Raw genomic sequence first — 24,222 nt, 5'->3', positions numbered from 1 at the left:
CCAAACTAGCCCCGGTCTCCCCTATACTTTTTTGTTTAAAGTGAATCTTCGTCTACTTTCGTAGTAGTTGTGGGGTACGTGCTAAGTGAAATAAGATTGTAATAGACATTTCCACAATTCTATTGAACAAAACCAGCTAATGTATCATAGTTAGGATAAATGAGAAAGGCGCAATTGCACCACTAGGTGGATTAAAACAGGTTTGTTACTCGTTTTTGATCGGGTTGTGCAACAAGAGGGATACGAGCCACAATATGCTGTTTTTGTTTGGACCCAGGACTGGGCCGGGTTTTACCCTCTCCGCTGTCATTTCGAACATATAAAGTATTGCTTCCGGTATAGCTCACGCTCATTTTAGGTCGTTCAAATCACTCAAATCATAAAAAAATCGTGCTTTCTGCTGTAGCTTCTGTTTGTCTACGAATCCTCAATTAATGTTTTCGAGGATGCATTTTTTTTTCGTCGTCAAAATAGATCAAAAGATACCTCAATTATATTTTCTAATGGCCTGGTGTCTTGTGTATATTGGAGTCTGTGTCTCGCGCGTACATTTTACAAAATCTATGACTTTATCGTTTTATGTCGCCCCGCGGAAGATTTTTTTATTAAATGCGTATTCGAACGGCATTCATATTTCTACTGGAAGTCGCACACCTGAAAACGTTGATTCAAGATGATAGGACAAAGCGCGCGAGTACTTAGATAAATCAAAATATCTACCAAGACACATCCTGATTCATTTCGCTACCTACTAACATCAATCCTCTCCTGCGACACTTATGGATGATGCAGAGAATTCCTCGGTCATAATAGCCACAAGTGTTGAACTAACATTCCTTCCCATCCCAAAATATACTTGTTTGAGCGTAACCATCTACGTTATTGATCATACTATAATCGTAGTCTCTTTAGGTTACACGTTGAGTATGATACACTACTCCCGAGTATCATACAATTGGTTCAATATGCAAATTTTAACAGGCTTTGATCAGTGGAGAAACTCACGGGCGGTCAACTAAGCTAAGCTAAGCGGAGGAAATTGTGCATTTTATTTATCTGGAGAACTTGTATGAGTGAAAATAATTATTCATCTGAAGATGCGAGTTTTTATTATTGAAGTTATTATCCAGTTGCAATCCCATGTCTGCGCTATTAGATGAATGGAAATTTCGGAAAGTGAGATAAAGTGATACGTTTGTTTTTAGTATATATTTATATTAAAATCACAGCAGTCTTTTTTATGATAATTTTTTTTTCCTTAGTATGATATTTACATGCGTTAAACCGTTTGAATTAGTGAAATTTTGCTGTAGTATTAATCGAACTTTTTATTCAAAGAAATTGCATACTTCTATCGACAGAATTGTTGTTGTCATTTTCAGTTATTTTTTCTATGTCTAGTACTTCGTTTACTGAATCCTGTAGCCATATATATTGTGCAAGAATAGCATGAGATAGATAAATTAGTAACTTTATCTTCACTATATATTCTATCGGATCTGTCAGCTTGAGACTATTCCTGTTAAGATTGATTCTATGGCAATGGGGTGGGATTGCAACTCAAACATGAATTGTTGGAAACTAGCAACGTAAAAGAAACACTTAGTTCTCTGCATTCTTGTAACATAATTTGATTCTGAATCACGTGCTACGGAGGTATTTGCATTAACGCGTATGGCTTCAGTAGTTAATCAGTTCAGCATGCAGTTTTCTTGCTTTAATTATTTGGCTTAGCGGCTATACAAAATTTGTGCTGCAGTTTCTTCAACGAATTGTATCTTACATATGTCAACTACTCGCGACATTTGCACCGTAGGAAGTGTAACTCGAACGGGAACGTATGTAGGTCTAAATGCAAAGTCCTTTTATAGCACTATTGGTACTAGCAAGCGTCAACATTGTTAGTGGTGGTGAACAAAGACAGCACATATGTGGTAATGATGACCTTGTAGTTACCAAGAGGGGGCAACATTTAATCAGTCTTGGAAACCATAGTGTTGTTTACACACACAAGCAGAGACATAGCTTTCTTTTTGACGCATGCTACGGCTTTCCTATATAAGGACTTTGAGCTTAATGATCGCTGCCACCCTTTGTGGACTTTCTCTAGATTCCGAAAATCTGCTTTCCTCTTCTGGATTGTTATGTTCGTTTTAGGAATGTTCATTTAATGTCCAAAACATGATAAAAAAACAATACTAAGAGTCGAACGTAAAACTGGAGTCATCTACGGTCGGTAGGATTTTGAAGCTGTACACTTCACAGGAGAAAGTTTTTAAATTTATAGCCGGTAAACATTTCTTTACATTTGGAATGTACATTTTGATCGTTTAATTGCACTAAAGTATTACACTTTGCAGTGTTTATAAGCAATTGCAAGGATTTGCCATTTTTTCCCCTTTTGTTTCTAATAACAAAATAATGTTGAGCTTAGTTCCTGCGCTTTCTTTCAACTGTAAACCTAACACTCTAACACCGTTTTCTCGATAGACGTAACGGTAAGTAACGAAAAAAACATAACTTAACTATTTCTACTTAACTAGAGATTACATCTCATGCTGAAGAATCGTTCAACAATACTATAATAAAAACAATACGTAATATTAGTTTAAACATGGCAAACCGAAACTATGAATTTCCATTTTTAATACATTACCTCAGACTAAATCGAAAAAAGAAAACAGTACAGAGTTTCATTCGTTAACTATTAATTTTCCACGGTGTAAATAAAATCAGGCGGAAGAAGTTCAACCGCATGGAATTTTGAACGATTATGGTGAGACTTTACTTTTTTTCTATTTAAATTTTTGCCTTCCGAACGCCGAAAACATAAATCAGTATTGCATCGATAATTTATCGCTTTGTTGAATTATAGTGTGGGTAGTCGATTTAAAATAGTAGTCTTGGAGAGAAAATTCTCAATTTTTTACATGGATTATCTATGAACACAATGAAATCCTTTTTTAGTATAGTGTGATCAACATGTCAGCTAGCAATATCGCTTAGATACCTAGTAGAGTGGGGCAACTTGGTTATTTTTTCAGAACTTGGTTTTTTATTCCTCTTGGGGTCCTAAATAGTTATGGTAATTGATAATCGCATGGCATCCCGCATTGCATTTGAAATTTGTATTATGATTAGTATGGTAAAACTCAAACTAGAAAAACAAGAGGATTTCAAACGGAACATGGCGTCTCCTTTTTTATACTACTCGCTTAAGCAAAACCTACTTTTCGCGTTTTCATTTTTAGAGACCACAATTTTACCTGAAATATGGAACTTATTACGTAAAAGTATAGCCCAACAAGTGTCTAACGACTGTTTCGCAGAAAGTGCTGTGCTAGAATATTGCTGAAAAACGTTATAGCTGTTCAAAGTGCAATGGAATTAAAATGACAAAAATCAATAAATCTGACAACACTGGATTCTGTATGTTCAGAGCTTTCTGGACCATGAAACCGCTAAAGGGAAACTTGAGCTGAAGAAACAAAGATGCAAGATGTATATTCTTCATACTAATTTCCAGACCAATTTGAAATGTAATGCGGGATGCCGGGTCGTAATCAATTACTGTACAGTAGGTTGGGCCACCAAATGGATTAAACAAAGATTTGTTCTGGCATGATGTGGTCAAGTTTACCTTTCTTCCATAGAACAGTGCCCCACCCTAATACCTAGTCTAGATGTGGCAGTCGTATTTGAAATTCCCAAATGCATGTCTTGGCAGTACAGAACGCAAAATAAGTCATACCCTAGGTTCTTAGTTTTCAGACTATGATGGTTTTTTATCCCCCTGCTCGCTTACTATCATCTAAGGCTTGCGGTAGTTTACACGAAGCAAAGACAGATGGCACGTTGAATATGGGAAATGGTAAACGTGTAACGTTGAGGTTGAACGCGGTAAACGTGTAACGTTGAGCTGGAAATGGTAAAGTGTAACGTTGAAGGTACATCGCCATGCGATTTTGCCTGATAATGGACTACTTGACTAAGGGCTCTCACCAAAGTTTTGAAAATGACGGTTTGTGAAGATACTAAATAATTGTATTGCTAGTATCAGGAATCAGAATATACTGGCTTAAATGGCACGTTCCCCGTATGTAGTCGGGGATTTGTGCCTTCAAACATATTTGAATGGTGGACGGGAGGGAAGTATATCAGAAGCTTAGCCGAGCAAGACTTGTGTGTCGCATCTGCCTACTTCCCTGGCATTGCTGATACAGTATCACCATCAGAAATCAATGCCCTCACAAAGTACTGCAGAATCATAAACAAGTCTTTTATCATTTCATGTAACGCCAATGCACATCCCACAACATGGGGTAAAACGGATATAAATACCAGAGAGCACTTACTAGAGTACCTTTCATCAAATGATGTCAATGTATGTAACAAGGGAGTTGAAGTAGGGGAAGATCACTTGTGATGCATTTTTCAAAATCAACAAAATTAAATACATTCCATGCTTGTCATCAAAATAGAAATTTAAAATGTATTTTGCGTTGCATGTAAGACGTCAAAGCCCTAAAAGAAACTACTAGCTTTACACCCTACAAAACATCGAACGAAATGGATCGGTGAGTTCAGAAAAACTCTAGAAAGAAAACTGCGGAGACTCCATTTTGGATCGATTGGATTCGCTTTTAGCTGCCAATAAACGAATCAAATCGAGAATTGCCTATCTTTATAACATTGGAAGTGTTGCCATACAATGCCGGGGCATACTTTGCCAAAAATGCTGTTTTTCTCTCCGCAGTTTTCTTTCTAGAGTTTTGCTAGGTGAGTTCCGGTTTTAATCTCGAAGTATACAGTTGAATACAAATCTATATCCGCGACAAATTTCCAAACCTAACCTAAATCCGCCCAATTATCCGATGAAAAAGAAGGGAACACACTCCGCGAGTCAACTGGAGTCCAAAATAAAGTGAATACGCAGAGTGGTCCCGTGAATTCGGAAAAAGAAACAATTTTCGCATCGTTCGGACGCATCACAAAGTGGCGTCGGACTTAGCGCTGAGTTAAATTCAACAGAAAAACTCCTCAAGAAGTTAAATTTTGATACTAAGATTAAAAAGCTGAACAAGAGAAAGATTAGTATTAGTGAAAGAGAAAAAATATATAAGGGAGAGAAAAAATAATAATAATGAGTGAAAAATTGATATTAGTAAGAGAAAAATAGTTAGTGGTAAAAAGTCCAAAAAATAAAATAAATATCAGTCCATATATGTAAAGAAAAGCCAAAAAAGTGCAAAACAAAATGCAGGCGAAAACCGGAAACAACAAAGGATCAGCCAAGGGGAAAATTTTTACAAGATCGCAAAACCTGCAAAGCAGAAAAAAACATCGAGGGAACAATCAGAGAAAAACAGCTGCGAAAACGATCTATGGAGGTCTGGTGCGAACTGGAAGAAGGCACGAGCAACGGTCGAAATCCCAAAAGGCGAGAAGAACAGGAAACCGATAACGACCCAGCGGTAGGGATTGGAGGAACGACCCACAGTGGAGACCAACCAATGCGACAAACAACACGGAATTCACGGATCAAACGAGGACGTACCCGGATCCTACCTCACAACAGAAAAACATAAACAAAAGATTACATATGCGGAAGCAACTAAATCAAACCCTGCAGACAATTTACCTAGAATGCATCGACACGGAGAAAAATTATCTAAAGCACCCAGTAGTTTAGTAGCGAACAGCCACAACTTTCCAACAGATTCAGCGGTCTGGAGGATCAAGACAGAAAAGAGTCTATAGATCTGCATGAACATCAAATACTAAATATATTCAGTAGCCGGAGGAGAACTAGCTTCCCCGAGCTGCGTCCAACGCAGCCGAATATCAAAGAAGTACCACAAGGCAGGTCTCCAAAACAAACAGGCGATAAATGCGGTTGCAGGGAAAATCTGTTCAAAGCCACATCGTTCGAGAGAGTCGTGGATCGTTTGCGAAATGACTTTATCGCAGAAATAAGGCACTGGAACTGAATCAATCCACTGAAACTGCTACAGATAAAAATCAGGCAAAAAGTACACGAATCACAATCGGAACTGGAAAAAGACCACCAGGAGTCAACCAGACCCTCTAATATGAAACAATCACCTTCGACAACTTACTGCCGGTGGAAGCAATTGAAATCAAATTATCCGGGACAAGGAGTGCATGAGCAAATAGAAAACCTCTTCGACGTTCTCCAAGATCTGCAAGGAGAAATATTAAAAGGGGGGTAGGTATTGGAACGATCACCACTAAAGCTGGGACCCTCATACAAAACCGTACCAAAAAGGGAACCTCATCAATAGTCTCCTTGCCGCTTCGAACCTAATTTTGATCAACAACGGTAACTCAACATGCCCAACCCCGCTAAACAGAGAGAGAGAGAGTTCAGCAATATACCTTACCCTAGCAACTCCAGGGCTGGTCTGAAAGGAATTCTGGAAGACCATAAACCGGGAGTTCGGAAGCTCCCACCTCTGCATACGGGCAACTTTAAGCAGTTCGATCTCGCTTTTCCCCCACAAGACAGCCAAAGTAGACCAGAAAATAGTCATCAACGAACTAAACAAATTTCATCCGGACGAAATCCGCAACTCAGAGGAGATGCAAGATATATACGCAACGTACACAATCAACGACAAAAAGGCGAACTACCTGAAGAAACTGTGGAAGATATTAAATGAACCTACAAAGACAAACAGCGACATCTAGATTGTACAACACCAACAAAACACTAATAACCCAAATCGCCTTGCAAAGGTCGAGATCCATATTGAAGAGGAAGATCAGAAAAGCCAAAAGGGCATACTGCAAGCAACTAACGGAGGGAATTGATGTAGCAAACCCAGCGAAACACCTGTGGAATACAATAAAAGGCCTGGATGTCGCGCTAACGAAACCTGTGGTGGGAAAAAGTGAATTGTCGAGAGAGGAAATGAGAGAGGCCTTAATGAAACGCTATTACGAAGGAAAATGTAAACGATCAGATCGACCGACGACAACCACCAAACCGAACCATAAAAAATCGAAGCGTCTGTGACAGCCGAGGAAACTCTAAGGTCCCTAAGAAAACAAGAAAAAACTTAGCACCAGGTGAAGGTGGAATGTCCTACGCCATAATGAAAGGTCTTAACATCAGGCTGCCTATTAAGGTTTGGCATATCTACATTAATAACGTACTATCCGATTGAGACGACACATGTGGTCAAACAAACATTTCGCTTTCAAATACATTAGTTTCGGGCAATTCGTAACAAGTAGAGTAAACACGTACAGCAAACACAGAAGGTAACCTGAACAATGGTCGCAGTGGCAAAGTTTCCCATAACAAAGAAAACAAAGAATCATATAGAGAAAACATAAAGTAATTGAAAAATGTCTTAAAATGTAAATTAAATTGTGGCAGCTGCATTTCACTAACCGTCAGAATCGTGATATGTTTCTTATTGTATAGAAATCTATATGCTGTACTTTGAAATAATGATGTGGCATTAACCTAACCATGTTATCTGATTGTTTGAAATTTATTACCGTTTTCAAACATTAGCAACACTGCTTATAACACGGAAAAACTCTGTTGTTCATTTTTGGAATCCAAACGTTATCAATAGTTTGCCTGCAGTTCATCGAAACCATACTGAAATTCAAAATTTACAAATCTGTATGCGAAGCACGTCAAATGTCCCTTCAAATACGACTACCGTACTAAACTGTTAAATGGTTCTCGCGCCCTCAAACGGTCAGAGAGGTAATTAATTGCTGACATAGCTTGCCATACTCGTTCTGATCACCGGAAATCCTCCGCAGTTTGATGCCCTTACCGCTGTGACTATCTTTAATGCGACCTTCGAATACTTGCAACTCGATTTGCAAGCCTCCAGAATATTCTAGGCTAAGATTTGAACTATCACCGGTCGTTAGTGAGGGGTCCAGCTCACTTCGGCTGTGCTGGCCACCGTCAAGATCCGTTTTCGTCGTATTGAAAACACAGCCCATCGGTGGCATTTTGGAATCGATCCGTCGTTTCACCATCTCTAGTATTCGAGAAGAGTCGAGTGCGAAGCATTCCTGCGGTAGCGGTAGTTCGAAACATTCGTCCGTCAAAGTTCGTGTATCACACAATGAGTCTGGACTGAGACGAGCGTCTTTCTCGGAATGAGAATCGCAGCTTTTGAAACCAGAACTAGCGGACGGTTCTTGACTAGGAGAGAGATTCGAGTGGTTCGAATCGTTACTGAGACTATCGTCGCTGAAACCCAGAGACTTATCGCTGCCACGCCGTGCATAAGATTCGCTAGTGTCCGTTTCCAGCTTCAAAGAAGTGGATGTTGAGTTGTTTTCTGTTTCGAGGCTTGCTTTTCTTCCAACACCACGTGTTATGGAAGGCATATCACTGGATGGTTCCGATATTAATAAACCCTGGAACCCTAGCCCTGAGCTCTGGCAATTGAGCGAATCGTCACTATCGTGACTGGAATCTGACAGGGCTACTAATGTTATTTCGCTACCTTGAACATCTGTCAGACATATCTGCGGATGGGTATGTTGAAAGCTCAAATCTTCCGGAGATCCACCGGCTGATTGGCTCTTGTACGGTACACCGCCCTGGAATGGAGCAGCGTTGTGATTCTCTTCTTGAATAATACACAGGTTTGGTGAAGTTGGGGGTGTAGCGGTCAGGCGCATTTGCTGCGGCGGCATAAGGCTAAAGTTTTTTATATCGAAATAGTTATGTGATGAAACACCTGCTGTTGGCGGATTCATAGAGTAGCTGTTTCTTGGGAAATCCAAATCTATACTATTGACTACATCCATGCTAAGATCTAGTGGTTCATTGCAAGACACTGGAAAAGCCGCAGAAGTTCCACGAGTTATTGAACCTCCTGCAGCTGAGGCACCCGTATTCATACTACTGATACCACGTGTTATCTGGTGCATTGGAGAGGCACCTCCACCGGTTGTTGCTTGAGGTCCCGCTAATATAGGCGAAGGACATTCACTGTAGTAAACTGGAGAAGGACAACCGCTGTTACTATTACTTCCGGGGAAACTTAGTCCTGGTACAGTCCCTATAGTTCCAAAGGGGGAATAAGGCATGCCACCATAATAACCGTAGTTTGGTGCAGTTATGTTGCTGCCAGTGACATTATTGGGCTGCAGTGTAACCGGGCGTGACGTTAGTGGCGAAACACTCTGACTATGTTGTAACTGTTGCTGCAACGCGTAGCCAAGATCTGGAGTGAGGGAGTGAACAAATAGACCCAACTGCTGCCGAACTTCGTATGGCAACGTTCGTGTGGTGATTATGTTCTTAGCTGTATCAATTTGGATGCGCTTCTCAAACACCAACTTTTCTAGACCAGGAATAAGCGACATCATAATATCCTGTGGCAGTGTTATATCCTGCTGAGATCTGTCTTCGAATGGTTTACAGTGCATCGGAGAGCCGGGGAGGCTTACCGAGTTGTCCGCCAGTGGCGGGCTTGGCGCGATTAGAAGATTTCGTTGTTGAGTACCAGCATTGAGACCTTTTTGTAACTGCTGGCACTCCTGGAATGGACCTTGGAATTGTGTGTTGATTTTGGAGCCTTCCGATGCTCTGCGCACGGGACTATACCGACCTAAAGAAAACGCAAGAGAGAGAGAGGTTCGATTATTGCATTTCATACACCGGCAAACGATAGTGTTAGAAAAAATGATATGAACATTCAAGTACTACATCTATTAGAAAAATTGTGTCTAGCGTAGTGATTAGTAGATGATCGGTATGCTTCCGTATGTTGGATTAGGTGGCGGATGGTATGGCGTAGCGCTCGTAACTTACCTATCTCCTGCACAGTAGGCAGTTTACATGTTCTAGCAAAGCGTCTACTACCAATATTTTGCAGTGCTGTGGAATTGGCATTGGGTTGTGTTGAGGTAGTTTGCAAGGAGGAACTTGGTATTGGCGGTGGAGGATTTTGCTCTAATCCCGCCGGTATTCCGAATCCTCCCATGTTTGGGGTTAGTGTATTTGGCCTGCCAGGTTGCAGTACTGGAATACCTCCCATTGTAAGCGTGGTTGGGCCACATACTCCAACTCCAGACATATGCGCCGGCAGCAAGGGAGCCATTCCAGGCGCTGTAGTCAACAGCGAAGGAGGGAGATAGTTGCGGTTCATTCGTGCCTCTACTTCGCGTATCAAATCAGGACTAATCACTACACAGTTTATTTTAGTTTTGCAAATAATTTACAACATCGAAACAACGCCAAAACAATCAAAAAGAAATAAAATAAAAAGTTAAGAAAATAAATATAATTTGAAAAATTAACCATTCATTTACAAAGCATGCCACGAAAATCAAGAACATCTAAATCAAAATATTGAAATAGGAAATGTGAGCAAAAACCATGCCATATATACCTGGTGGCCTCTCCATAACCGTAAGTAAACCAGTTCGTCGAGTACGTCCTCCGCCAGTGGTTCCCACGGTAGACGGTGCAGGTGAATGTATTTGCGGTGGTTCCATTGGTAACCCATTTCCACTTGATAAATCATCGGTGCACCCCACAGTGTGACGTTTGGAACATCCTCGACCATGCATGTACCTGTGGTTGACGGAGAAAACCATATTATTATAAAGGCTGAGAACCACTTGGGGTCACTTAAGAGGTTACACCACTGTAGAATTTAAAAAAAGTCTAAAATGTGCTAGGGATTTATAATTTTGACAGTAACTGTTCTATAATATCAAATTGAAAATTTCATCTTCAGCGCTACTGAACTCAAAGTTATTTTCCCTAGTCTATTGGGTCTAAGTGTGCTGAATACTATCTAGGGTGTTGAGCCCATTTTCGCTATGTTTCTATTGTCACCCTACCCATTTGAAGCCGTTGGTTAGAGCAGTGTCTGCCATCTTTGTTCAACGCATTGAGTCAAATGGTAGCGCAACAATAGGGGCACTTGATTCGAATTTTCGTTGCGCTCAAACACGAGAATTTCACTGTTTTCAGCGCATTTGTGTTATTATATTGGTTCTTAACAACGAAGCAAAGCTGTTAATGTCAATTTTTTTGCATTCCATTGATTGTAGACCGAGAAATTAATGAATTAGTGAGGCACCGTGTTTAGTATGGTGAAAATAGGCACTTTACCCTATGTATTTATAACACAGTTATAAACGTGTTTGAACTTACGCAATAAATAGAACGGAGGCGCATTATAGTTTTAAGTTTTGGCGGGAATGTTTTTTGTTTCAGTTCCAGTTCTACTTTAAAACTCCTATAAAATAAAATAAAACGCAGTTGAACATGCTCTAACATGTGACTTGGGGTCGATTACTTCACCCTCGCTTAACTTTTAAACCAGGTTCACCAGTACGTTTAAACCTAGCTTAAGCGCTAAGCGAGGGTGAAGAAATCGGCTCTTAGCACGTTTCGTTGCTGGGCCGAAAGGGTAAATTGGTCCGTAACCGACCAGTGGTCCTAAACCGACCTCTCGACGCTTCTCAGTTCAAGTGTTGCCACCGAATTGTTCAGTGGTGGTTTTTGAAACCTTCGACTATTTTCAAGTTTGTCAGCTCCGAAGATGATTTTGGAGCTGCATGAGACTTGTTATTTTTTTCAAGAAAAATCCGAAGGTAGATTGTTTAGATTCCTTAAGGTTTAGGCGAATAAGGAATGGCGGCTGATTGTTAGTACAGTGACATCATTTTTGTATATTATTTTCATTTGAAGTTTAGGATTAAAAAATACAGTTACTATTGGTGGTGCCAAGAGTGTAGTATGAAAATAAATTATTTGAAAAATCTACTATCTCACTACTAGGTCGATTACTTGGACATCTGTGTATCCACATTCAATCCAACATCTACCTTAAGGCTGAACGTAACGCTTATTACAAGTGGTAAATACATCAATTCTAGAAAAAAATATTTTGTGGTAAAACGACCAGATGTTTTGGGGACGAAACATATTGAAGATATAGGTGTCATGGAAATTTAGACAGCTTTTGAAAGACTAAGAATCTTTTTGCAAATACTCAAAAGCTGACTCACATTAAGAGTCGACAACGGCATCGCGAGAATCAGATTTAATTGGCTCCATTTTCAGGCACGTAGCCAGAGGGGGGGCTAGGGGGCTAAAGCCCCCCCCGAAATTTTTCAAAAATATATTTAAAAAACCGGTGACTTTTAACAAAACTTGTTGCTTATTTGGTTTGAACAAATTATTGAGAAAAAGTTAAAGAAGGCTATTTCTAACCACCGAAGGCAATGGTCACGAAATTCAGTGTGCTTTATGCTTTTGCTCGAGCCAGTGCGAAGCGAACAACAAAAAAGTAACTTTTATATTGTGTGCCTTGTCTGAAGAATACAAGAGACTGTTACTTTAATTGTAGCTGTAATAATCTGTCGAGATTAGTGATTAGCAGAAGCAAGAATTTGTGCTCCAGCCAAATGCGGTGATTATAAAATTATTGATCATTCGCATCCTGAAGGTGTAAATAGAGATTAGACTTTCGGAAACCGGCTCTATCCAGTTCTATCATGGCAGGCATTTAGCGCTCAACAAATTAGTGCAGACGAAACCATTCATTTCGCACAACTTAAAGCACAAGGTTGTGTGTGACAATGCTATAATTAAGATCCTTCTGTATATGGACTATGAGAAAATGAATGTTCCGCTACAAGATCGGATACCGCTTACTCGCAGATTAATGTCACATTTGGGAGAAATGGAATCTATTTGGAAGGGCAATTATTGAGGGCGAAAAGCAAGGAAGATATTCGCGAACATAAAGGCAGCAACTACGATGATGACACGGAAATGTACAATAGCGAGATAGAAATGAACTATTCCCCCCTAAGACATAGTTGGTGAGGAAAAAAATATTTCCTCGCCTCGTAAACAGGTTTCCACGTGCAATGGCTAAGCGCTTGCGCGAGATCTGTAGGACAACCACATAAACTCGTTATATTATTTTTATTGTTTACATAAGGAAATATATAAAAGACCCACGACCCAGTTTGTTATTTTTAAATGATAAGTTTTTGAATTGCACACAATTTTGAATTTCTGTATTAGGTCAGTGCACACTGTACAATCTGTTCTCTGTACACTACTCTGCGCTACACAAAAAGTATTTCAATTTATCTGAGAACGATTGAGCCGAGAATAGAATTTTCATTTCGCGTCATTTTAACGCAATACCATTTTTATTAACGCTTCATTTCATTGTTACGAGTAATTCGTTCCGTACTAATACACTGTTAATCCGTAAATCCGTGATATCTTCGACAAACGTGCAAAAAAAATTCTTTTAAAAGTGGACCGGGCAAAAAGTGGTAAAATAATAGGCAATCACGAAGAGGGACTAAAATGTTGGGACTGATTGAATCTATAAGTCAATAAGTTGGGATAACAGTTTCGATTTCATGTCTTAAGTATGTGACAGTCTTTCGTTCCGTTTTTGCTCGTCATGGAATAAAATGAGAGAGATAATCTTAAATAAGAGAGCAAAGAGAGGAAAAAATCAACCAATCTAAATCGACTCAAGAGCACTCTTCTATCTTTACTATACACTCAACACGAGTTCTTTCCGAATTGCGCTCTGATCTTCTCATTTCGTCTTCGTTGCGTTAGGTGCAACAACTTTAATTGAAACTTTTTCCCAAATAGTGATAAATCAAACATGTAATCAGACAAACATTACAACTTTCTTCAAGAAATCATACAACTCTTCCAATCTTGATGATGATTGAAAAAAATCAAGAGCTAATTATTTTTATTCACAAACAAACCTATTACTAAACAGATTAGTGTTCATATTTGTTTAATGAATTGGCAAAGAGTTTTGCAAAAGTTTTACAGGAAACGGATAATTTGCTGTAATTTAAAACAGACAACTCTAAAAGAAAGCCTCGGCAAATTAGGTGCAAGTGCGATGTGTTCTCTTCCATGTGTCGGAAGCAAGTGATGCTGAAATTATTATCTATGTTTATAGTCTCTAGTTATTTTGGTGGTGTCATCAATGTTATATTTACCAAATTTTATGTAAATTAGAAGCATTGAGTAATCAGTGCTAAGTAATTTTCTTTCGATTTGTGAATAGATTCTGAGCAGTTTCGCTCAGTAGATTAAATTCTGGGTAGTTTCCATTAGTAGATTAAATCATTGAAATATATATTTGACATTGTCCAAAACCCCACGAATTCCGAAATAAAACCTTCAAATAAATAAATAAAACCAAAATGTTCAAATATAATATTTACTTAATCTAGGTAATCTTCTCAAGTTACAACGGTTTTGCAAGATTGTCAAAAGTCAGTAGAGCTAAGGCATTCTTGCTTTGTAGTGAAATCAGTAGTTTTTGCACTCACTTTACATTTTGACTTTTACTATAGTTTTAGGGATCTAGGAAAATCAGTCTACGATATTTTTAATTCATAAGTACAATGATATAAAAAGTACCTAAAAAGAATCAACTTAAATAGATAAAAAGATAGTTATTCTGAGTTGCCTGATAATGTTGTCGAAGATAGTCTTTAACCCATTACCTATGAGAGTCAAATGAAAAAAACATGTGTTTTTTTCAGGATTGTTTTGATTACGACATGATCAGTATCATTTAAATTGAAAATTTCATAAAGTCGAGTTAACGCAAACTTCGGATGAAGTCAAAGAGCTAGTAATAGTAGAAAGAAACCTGATCATGAAAATAGGAGTTGAACCTATTTTCTGCATCTACAAATCGCCTGCCTTATCAGAAGATTTGAAGCAAATTTCGACATTCACTTTGTTCGGACATTCTTTGCAACGGTAAACTTTGATTTCACACTGATATATTCCTATTCATGGGGACAACCTTGACGTTGGTTTCGTTCTTCTGATTAGCAAATGCGTGTAAAGTTTCATGAGACGGGTTTTTGGATATTTTTCTACTCATTCCAATTTAGCGTCTTCTACAAATTGTAAAGGTGTATCGAATGTGTAGCATTTTCAAGCAGCCCTTAATACTTTGAGCTCTTGACTATTCATTTTTGTAACTAGAGAAATTTCTAACTTGTAAATCAAAAATAATCAAATTTAATTCGTCGATGCACTATAGCCTTTCTTGTAACAGGCAACATATTATTAGAGTTTTTAGTGTCTATTGTCTTATTTTTGGAATTGTTTTCACTAAGAACTTTTCATAATTACGTTCAGTTTCCAGTGATTGTTTCAAGTCATCAGAATTAATACATTTATGCAATAATTTTTAAGCCCCTCCCGAAACAAAATCCTGGCTACGGGCCTGTCCATTTTCATATTTCCTATATTAGGATTAGGTACCGCGACTCATAACCTTTAATAATTATTTTGTGCAGAGAATATATACAATATTGGTATTCTGGAAAGAAAAGCAGCGTATTGGAAAATGCGAAGAACATTCCCGGACACCTGGTCATGCGGGTCAAGAGCTTCGATCCGAAACTGTTCGGCCTAATCCAGGCATGCTACTTTAAAGTGAACTTACAAATTACTTTTTGAGAAATAGTTCAATCATTATTAAGTAAATTCGCAAAATGTTTTTACAACCGAATTCCTTGAACAACGTAGATGTTTATTCCTACCACACTGCAAAAAATATGTAAATTAACTTAAGCGTATTTCATAATATCGCAGAAAAACTATTCGTGTAATTATGTTTCACGAAGAAATGTGTGCTAAATATCATGCACATAAAATAACCCCTGAAAATCATACAAATCTGTATGTTCCTATGGAAATTTACATTTGTATTCTGCTAGAGACTTGCGCGCTATTCATTCAACTTTCAGCGAACATATCGTATTTTTACACGATTCTATTCGAAACGGCGTTGAGCAGAGAGAAAACTAATTGCTATATACACATACATGCATGAGCCGTAGCTTGGTACGTTCGCGCTCAAGCGAATGTGTCGCTTTAGCTCTGTCAGTTAGTGAGTCAATTATTGTCGGTTCAAGACTTGGAATTATTTTGGGGATTTTTTTTTGATGTTGGTATGTTCACCAACACATACGTAATTTATTTATAGTACGATTTGTGGACAATGTAAAATTAATCACACTATAATTTTGCACCATTGGTCGCGTTCCCTTTACGAGGAAGTCATCGCCCAAATGAATGACGGTTTCAAAGAGCTTCCTAAATCTAACTTTTTGGACAGCATAAAAATTTAAAAAACTCCTGGGAAAATATTAAAAGGTGAAGAGAAATTAGGTACTTAAAAAAATCTACTTTTTCTAGACTTCTTGAACGACCCTCGTAGTTATATCTGCAAGGTGTTCCCAAATTGTTTTGTTTAAGAGTAATATGCCTAAAACCTGTCGTAATTTGACAAAATCAGCCATATCTCAGAAAGTAAACAACATATCCAAAAAAGAAAAAATAATATCGTTAAATACCATATCAGGCCTTTCATTAGAAAGTAGTTTCGTAAAGATCGGTTTAGTCCTTGCTGAGATAATTACATCACACCAGTACACATACATACTCACTCACAGGGGAACCATCCCATCAGACGTGTGGTTTCTAATGTCCTTCCTCGAAGTGGGCGATTGTGGGCCAACGGAAATGGAGATAATCCAGATGAACCTGAATCATTATGACACCGCATAGCACCTGCAGTGACAGTTTGTGTGTGACGTCGCTTTGATTGCCGAACCGTATCATGTCCCACCTGATAACGGTAACTGGGTGGCGGATAGAACGATAACGGCTGTGATACAAGTTATGGGCAGATTTCTCCTTCAAGAAGTAGTAGAACGTTCATACGAAAGCTATCGCCATAATCAATGGCGTATTCGTGTGCAACTGTTACGCACCTCCAAGGTGGATAGTTGAGCAGTTCAAGCTGCTGCTATAGCAGACCGGGTAGGTGATCATGAACCGAATGCCAATAGTCATTGGTGGTGACTTAAATGCCTGGACTGTGGAGTGGGGCAGCTCTAGCGAAATTAGACGTACGATTCCGTTAGCATATTTCGAAGAGACATGAGGATTCTATCATCGACGTCATATTATTCAATCCTTCACTGACAGCGAACAGGGACTGAAGAGTATGTAAGTAGTATACCTATCTCTACCACCAGGCAATTCGCTACCGCATAGTCCAACGGAACCAGGGTTGTTAATCGATAATTAATCGTCATCGTCGATAACGTTAACCACCCGTCAACGTCATCGGAAACTCCGTTAACGATAATGTATCGTCGCCTTCATCGTCATCGTCGATAATTGTATCGACGTATTCATCGTCATCGTCGGTTCATCGGTTATCGCGATACATTTTGCGTTACTTTCCCGTTTATTGGAGTTGAAGTTGATGCGGTTAACTTTCAATTGTTTAGAAATAGATAATTATTGGAGGACATGTTGTTGGCAGTTGAAAATCAATAGTTTTTGGACAGTTTCTATGCACGGGTTGGGGGTGGTTTCGACGATGTGTCCAAATGGAATTTTTTGTCAACTTTTCGGGAGAGTTTATATTGAAGGGAAAGTTATTGGCAGTTGCCAATTAATAGTTTTGGACATTTTCAATACACAGGGGGTTCGACGATGTGTCAAAATGGATTTTTCCAACTTTTAGGGAAAGTTTATTATATTGAAGAAATTATTGGTAAGTGAAAATCAATAGTTTTGGGCATTTTCAATGTGCCATCGGTGCGTCAAAATAGAAATTTTTTCAACTTTTCGCGAACTTTTTATATTGAAGGGAAGGTTGTTGGCAGTTAAAAATCGATAGTTTTGGACATTTTCAATTCACAGGAGGATCCACCAGTGCACAGTGTTTCCAAAGTGGCAAAAACGTGAAAGAAAAGTTTATTTATATTTTTTTTGCATTTAAAAAGTATAAGTTGGGTGATTAATCCCTCTAAAGCTGAGAAGCAAGTTTTTGTTTGGTCATTTATGAAAATAAAAAAAAAACTTTATTTGGCAAAGTTGTTGAGAATTTCTTAAGTATTAACTTCGCTGAAGAGACTATGTGTCTATCTGTCGATGTTAATTTACATTTGTGGAGATTTCTTTCCTGAAAATTGCTTTTTGCAAAATACTTTTCCTGGTAATATAAGATTTATTTTAACGGCTTTGTCAGTCTATTGATAAATAATGGAACGAATTTTAATATTTGTCCGACGTTTCGATGCTTTTTGGCATCATCTTCAGGGGAAACTAGTTTATAATGTCATGATTAGTCTGGTTTTGGGTTGATACATAGTTCTTGTACTTACAATATAGTTCGTCCTTTGTCTAAATGCTTTGATAAGCTGAATGTCTGAGATATTGTTTGTTGTTCGTACATCTGTGCGTATCTGGATGGACAATGATATAAATCTTACGTAATATGTGCCATAAGTTGTAAAAAATAAAATAAAAATATAAATTTTGAAATATTGCTTACAAGTCGCCTAATATCAATTTTGGTTGAACCTATTATTTCGATTATTTGCGCCCTGTTGTATCTACTCCTTGCGCCCTGTTGTATATAGATACTGTGTGTGCAATGGCGGTCATAGTTTTGGGCATCGATAAATAGTCGATATTGTTGACATTTGGCTCTTTAGATGGAAAGAGAAAGCAAGAGATTGTTCAACGTTACGTTATTTTTTGGTGTGTGTTTTCAACGAGTGTAGTATACCAGCGTAAGTTGTGTTGAGACCTTCAACATCTTTACGGCGGTTGACAGTGTTGGGGGTGTTGTAAATATGACACATCTCTAAGAATGGGAGTGTGGCGGTGTGGAAAGTGCGGTCTATTACAGTTGTGTTTTCTAGATTGAACCTGTGCTCCATATCAATACTATGTTCTATCAGTGCTGTTTTGCCTTTCAAATTTTCTATCTCGTCAATGTGCGCGTTTGATTGAATCAGCTGGTCTAGTTTGTTTACATTCGTTTTGTGGCCTGCTAGTCTTGTTCTTAATTTGTTCTTTGTCATACCAATATAGCAAAAGCAGCAGCTATTGCATGGTATTTTGTAGATAACATTATGTTGATCTTTGGTTTCGATTTTGTCTTTAACGTTTGAGTGGAATATGCTCACGGTTTGTTGTTGTCTGGTGCTTATTTTAATCTGCTGTTGTTCGTGGTCTTGGGAAAGTGTTTTGATGATGAGTTCGGTTAGTTTAGGAATGTATACAATCGACCGGTATACTATGTTGGCAGTAGAATTCGTTTGCGTGCTGTGATGTTCGTCGGTATCCTGGTTGAGCTGCTGTGCATGGTGATTAAATGTCGAACAACCTGGTGTCTGGTGAATGGTGGGATGATCATTTGGTGCATGTATTGATGTTTCGTCCTGTCTGATGTTGCTTTTGTTTTTGTATTTCTGTATCAGCCGGTTGATTAGGGTTCTCGGGTAATTGTTGTTTTGAAGATGCCTATGGATGATTTTGGTGGTGTTGTGTTTATTATTACTGTCACTGCTGGTAAGAGATGTAACCCGGTGGATGAAGTTGTTTGCAACGTTAATTTTATGCTTCATTTGGTGGAATGAATAAAAGTTTAGCATTCTGCCCGACGCGATGGGTTTGGAGTACCATTGGGACGATATTGTCTGATCTGCATTCCGTGTTAAAAGCATATCCAAGAACGGTAGCTTATGTGCGTATTCGCATTCCATTGTGAATTGTAAACGGTTGTCTTGCTGGTTGAAAATGGCTAGTACTGTGTCCTTCGAATCTTTGGGTACTGCTAGGAACAAATCGTCTACGTATTTCCGGAGAATGGGTACGGCAATAGGTAACGATGTTAGGGCTTTTGATATGATTGATTCAAGAACTATATCCGCTAATATAGGAGAGAGCGGGCTGCCCATAGCTGTTCCGTAAGTTTGATAGTAGAATTTGTTTTTATAGCGGAAATAGCTTGCTTGCATACAATACTCTACTATTTCTAGGAACAGGTCCAAATTTATTTCCGTTTGAATTTCGCTCCATCGCTCTATAATGTTCTTGATAACGGATTGTCTTGGTACGTTTGTGAATAGAGAGGTTACATCCAGTGATATTAGAATGTAACCTTCGGGTAGGTGGACCTCTTTGATTTCTTCGCAGAACTCAAAGGAGTTCTTGATATTGTATTGGCTTTTTAGTGACTGTTGCAGGATTTGTGCGATGTATTTGGCTAGGTGGTACGTCGGAGCGGAGGTAGTCGGTATAACGGGGCGTAGCGGTAGATTGGTTTTGTGTGCCTTTGGTTGTCCATATATTCTCGGACAGGTTGCGTTGTATGTGGTTAGATTTCTTGCTGTCTTGTAATCTATAAGTTTCAGGTTTTTTAATCTTTTTACAAAATCGTTATTCTTGGTCTGTATGCCGTTTGTTGGGTCTTTAGAGACGCATTTGTATGTCGTTCCATCGGTAACCAGAGATATCATTTTTTCCTCGTAATCTTTGGTGTACATTATTACGGTACGGTTTCCCTTGTCAGCTGAAAGAACGCATATCTCGGGGTGTGCATGTAGAAACGTATTTGTTGTGTTTTTTGCTTTGGCACAGAAATTGACTACTGGGTCGTGCGTAGATGATTTTGTGTGGTAGTTATGAATGTAATTTTGCACTATGTTTGTTGCTTTGCACCTGCTGGCGTCGCGTATTCTTTGGTCGCTATGCGTTTGAACAATACGCGACGCCAGCAGGTGCAAAGCAACAAACATAGTGCAAAATTACATTCATAACTACCACACAAAATCATCTACGCACGACCCAGTAGTCAATTTCTGTGCCAAAGCAAAAAACACAACAAATACGTTTCTACATGCACACCCCGAGATATGCGTTCTTTCAGCTGACAAGGGAAACCGTACCGTAATAATGTACACCAAAGATTACGAGGAAAAAATGATATCTCTGGTTACCGATGGAACGACATACAAATGCGTCTCTAAAGACCCAACAAACGGCATACAGACCAAGAATAACGATTTTGTAAAAAGATTAAAAAACCTGAAACTTATAGATTACAAGACAGCAAGAAATCTAACCACATACAACGCAACCTGTCCGAGAATATATGGACAACCAAAGGCACACAAAACCAATCTACCGCTACGCCCCGTTATACCGACTACCTCCGCTCCGACGTACCACCTAGCCAAATACATCGCACAAATCCTGCAACAGTCACTAAAAAGCCAATACAATATCAAGAACTCCTTTGAGTTCTGCGAAGAAATCAAAGAGGTCCACCTACCCGAAGGTTACATTCTAATATCACTGGATGTAACCTCTCTATTCACAAACGTACCAAGACAATCCGTTATCAAGAACATTATAGAACGATGGAGCGAAATTCAAACGGAAATAAATTTGGACCTGTTCCTAGAAATAGTAGAGTATTGTATGCAAGCAAGCTATTTCCGCTATAAAAACAAATTCTACTATCAAACTTACGGAACAGCTATGGGCAGCCCGCTCTCTCCTATATTAGCGGATATAGTTCTTGAATCAATCATATCAAAAGCCCTAACATCGTTACCTATTGCCGTACCCATTCTCCGGAAATACGTAGACGATTTGTTCCTAGCAGTACCCAAAGATTCGAAGGACACAGTACTAGCCATTTTCAACCAGCAAGACAACCGTTTACAATTCACAATGGAATGCGAATACGAACATAAGCTACCGTTCTTGGATATGCTTTTAACACGGAATGCAGATCAGACAATATCGTCCCAATGGTACTCCAAACCCATCGCGTCGGGCAGAATGCTAAACTTTTATTCATTCCACCAAATGAAGCATAAAATTAACGTTGCAAACAACTTCATCCACCGGGTTACATCTCTTACCAGCAGTGACAGTAATAATAAACACAACACCACCAAAATCATCCATAGGCATCTTCAAAACAACAATTACCCGAGAACCCTAATCAACCGGCTGATACAGAAATACAAAAACAAAAGCAACATCAGACAGGACGAAACATCAATACATGCACCAAATGATCATCCCACCATTCACCAGACACCAGGTTGTTCGACATTTAATCACCATGCACAGCAGCTCAACCAGGATACCGACGAACATCACAGCACGCAAACGAATTCTACTGCCAACATAGTATACCGGTCGATTGTATACATTCCTAAACTAACCGAACTCATCATCAAAACACTTTCCCAAGACCACGAACAACAGCAGATTAAAATAAGCACCAGACAACAACAAACCGTGAGCATATTCCACTCAAACGTTAAAGACAAAATCGAAACCAAAGATCAACATAATGTTATCTACAAAATACCATGCAATAGCTGCTGCTTTTGCTATATTGGTATGACAAAGAACAAATTAAGAACAAGACTAGCAGGCCACAAAACGAATGTAAACAAACTAGACCAGCTGATTCAATCAAACGCGCACATTGACGAGATAGAAAATTTGAAAGGCAAAACAGCACTGATAGAACATAGTATTGATATGGAGCACAGGTTCAATCTAGAAAACACAACTGTAATAGACCGCACTTTCCACACCGCCACACTCCCATTCTTAGAGATGTGTCATATTTACAACACCCCCAACACTGTCAACCGCCGTAAAGATGTTGAAGGTCTCAACACAACTTACGCTGGTATACTACACTCGTTGAAAACACACACCAAAAAATAACGTAACGTTGAACAATCTCTTGCTTTCTCTTTCCATCTAAAGAGCCAAATGTCAACAATATCGACTATTTATCGATGCCCAAAACTATGACCGCCATTGCACACACAGTATCTATATACAACAGGGCGCAAGGAGTAGATACAACAGGGCGCAAATAATCGAAATAATAGGTTCAACCAAAATTGATATTAGGCGACTTGTAAGCAATATTTCAAAATTTATATTTTTATTTTATTTTTTACAACTTATGGCACATATTACGTAAGATTTATATCATTGTCCATCCAGATACGCACAGATGTACGAACAACAAACAATATCTCAGACATTCAGCTTATCAAAGCATTTAGACAAAGGACGAACTATATTGTAAGTACAAGAACTATGTATCAACCCAAAACCAGACTAATCATGACATTATAAACTAGTTTCCCCTGAAGATGATGCCAAAAAGCATCGAAACGTCGGACAAATATTAAAATTCGTTCCATTATTTATCAAAAGACTGACAAAGCCGTTAAAATAAATCTTATATACACCGTAACAGTCGAAATCTTCATTTGCAATATTTCCTGGTAATTTTGTAGAATTTCAAAATGTTCCAAGATTTTGCTCAGCATAAGAAAATACAGAATTTTTGTAATGTAAGTTTATTTGTATCTCTTACAACTTATCGAATATTCTAGTATCCAAAAAGCAATATTTTGGAATGGAAACCGCAAATTTCCGCAGACGAATACCAATACGAATCTGTAAAACAAACACTATTAAAATCGTTTGGCGAGCTCTAGCCTACGTTCAAGTCAAATTCGAGTAAATTCCTTCTTTAGTATATTTTTCTTATCTTAGAGATACAAAATATACAAACATAATAATATTGTACTGTAAGACCTCCTTAAGGGAAATTATTACTAAATGATCAGAACGAATATTTTAATCGCTGTGGTTTGTTAAAAAGAAAGAAAAAAAAATGTTAGTCCAGGTGTTTGCGTTTTGACTTCGTCTCTTCAGAACCAGAAAAAATATGTGCCGATTTTGTCAATGTCATCGTTTTATCAGCCTAAAATTCGCCAAGGGGCTGATAAAAACGGGTCTTCACTGTATTCAAAAAACGACTAAAACTCTATTATGAGGCCGTTTATAAATTACACTACACATTTAAGGGTAAAAGAAGAAAGCATGAAGCATCTTGTTACATAGTGGAGAGAAGAAACGGAGGAGGGGGCTAAAAGCTTCCCAACTAGAAAAGGAAATCAAACATTGGAAATATGTATATTCTCCTTTTAAAAATCCAGAATATTCTAGTTTAAATTAAAATTATAATAAAATCTGTTAATCACCACACCACTTAGTGGTTTAGTAGTTTTTTTCAATATATGTTTTGCGTGCTAAAAATTACTAATTACACATTAGCTCAAAATTTGTTTTCTTCATGGTCAAAACAACTTTTAATCACCTTTTTGCCGCTTGGAAACACTATGCACCTGGGACTGTTCTGTGCACCAACTTACTCGAAAAGTTGAAAAAATTCTATTTTGACACATCGTCGGACCCTTCTGCGTATTGAAATGTCCAAAATTATTGATTTTCAACTGCCAACAACT

At 38.4% G+C, this 24,222-nt stretch overlaps 1 protein-coding gene across 2 annotated transcripts in view; it reads right to left on the bottom strand.

Moving 5' to 3' along the window:
* Window positions 1–1,215: 1,215 nt before the first annotated feature.
* The window catches only part of LOC131694126 (serine/threonine-protein kinase SIK3), a 49,742-nt gene continuing 26,735 nt past the window's right edge, over window positions 1,216–24,222 (bottom strand). Inside the window, exons 4-6 of one of the 2 annotated variants that reach the window (XM_058982562.1) lie at window positions 10,404–10,588; window positions 9,824–10,198; window positions 1,216–9,620 (exon numbers count right to left, since the gene is read on the bottom strand). In XM_058982562.1, the coding sequence (XP_058838545.1) occupies window positions 7,732–9,620; window positions 9,824–10,198; window positions 10,404–10,588 (2,449 nt within the window). In that variant the 3' untranslated portion in view covers window positions 1,216–7,731. The remainder of the gene's footprint in view (window positions 9,621–9,823; window positions 10,199–10,403; window positions 10,589–24,222) is intronic. The other variant, XM_058982563.1, reaches the window with a different exon arrangement.

This window comes from Topomyia yanbarensis, chromosome 3 (assembly GCF_030247195.1).
Source record: "Topomyia yanbarensis strain Yona2022 chromosome 3, ASM3024719v1, whole genome shotgun sequence".
NCBI classification, from domain to species: Eukaryota; Metazoa; Arthropoda; class Insecta; order Diptera; family Culicidae; genus Topomyia; species Topomyia yanbarensis.
Note: the sequence above shows the minus strand (reverse complement) of the source record. Positions and strands in the feature narration are given on the sequence as shown.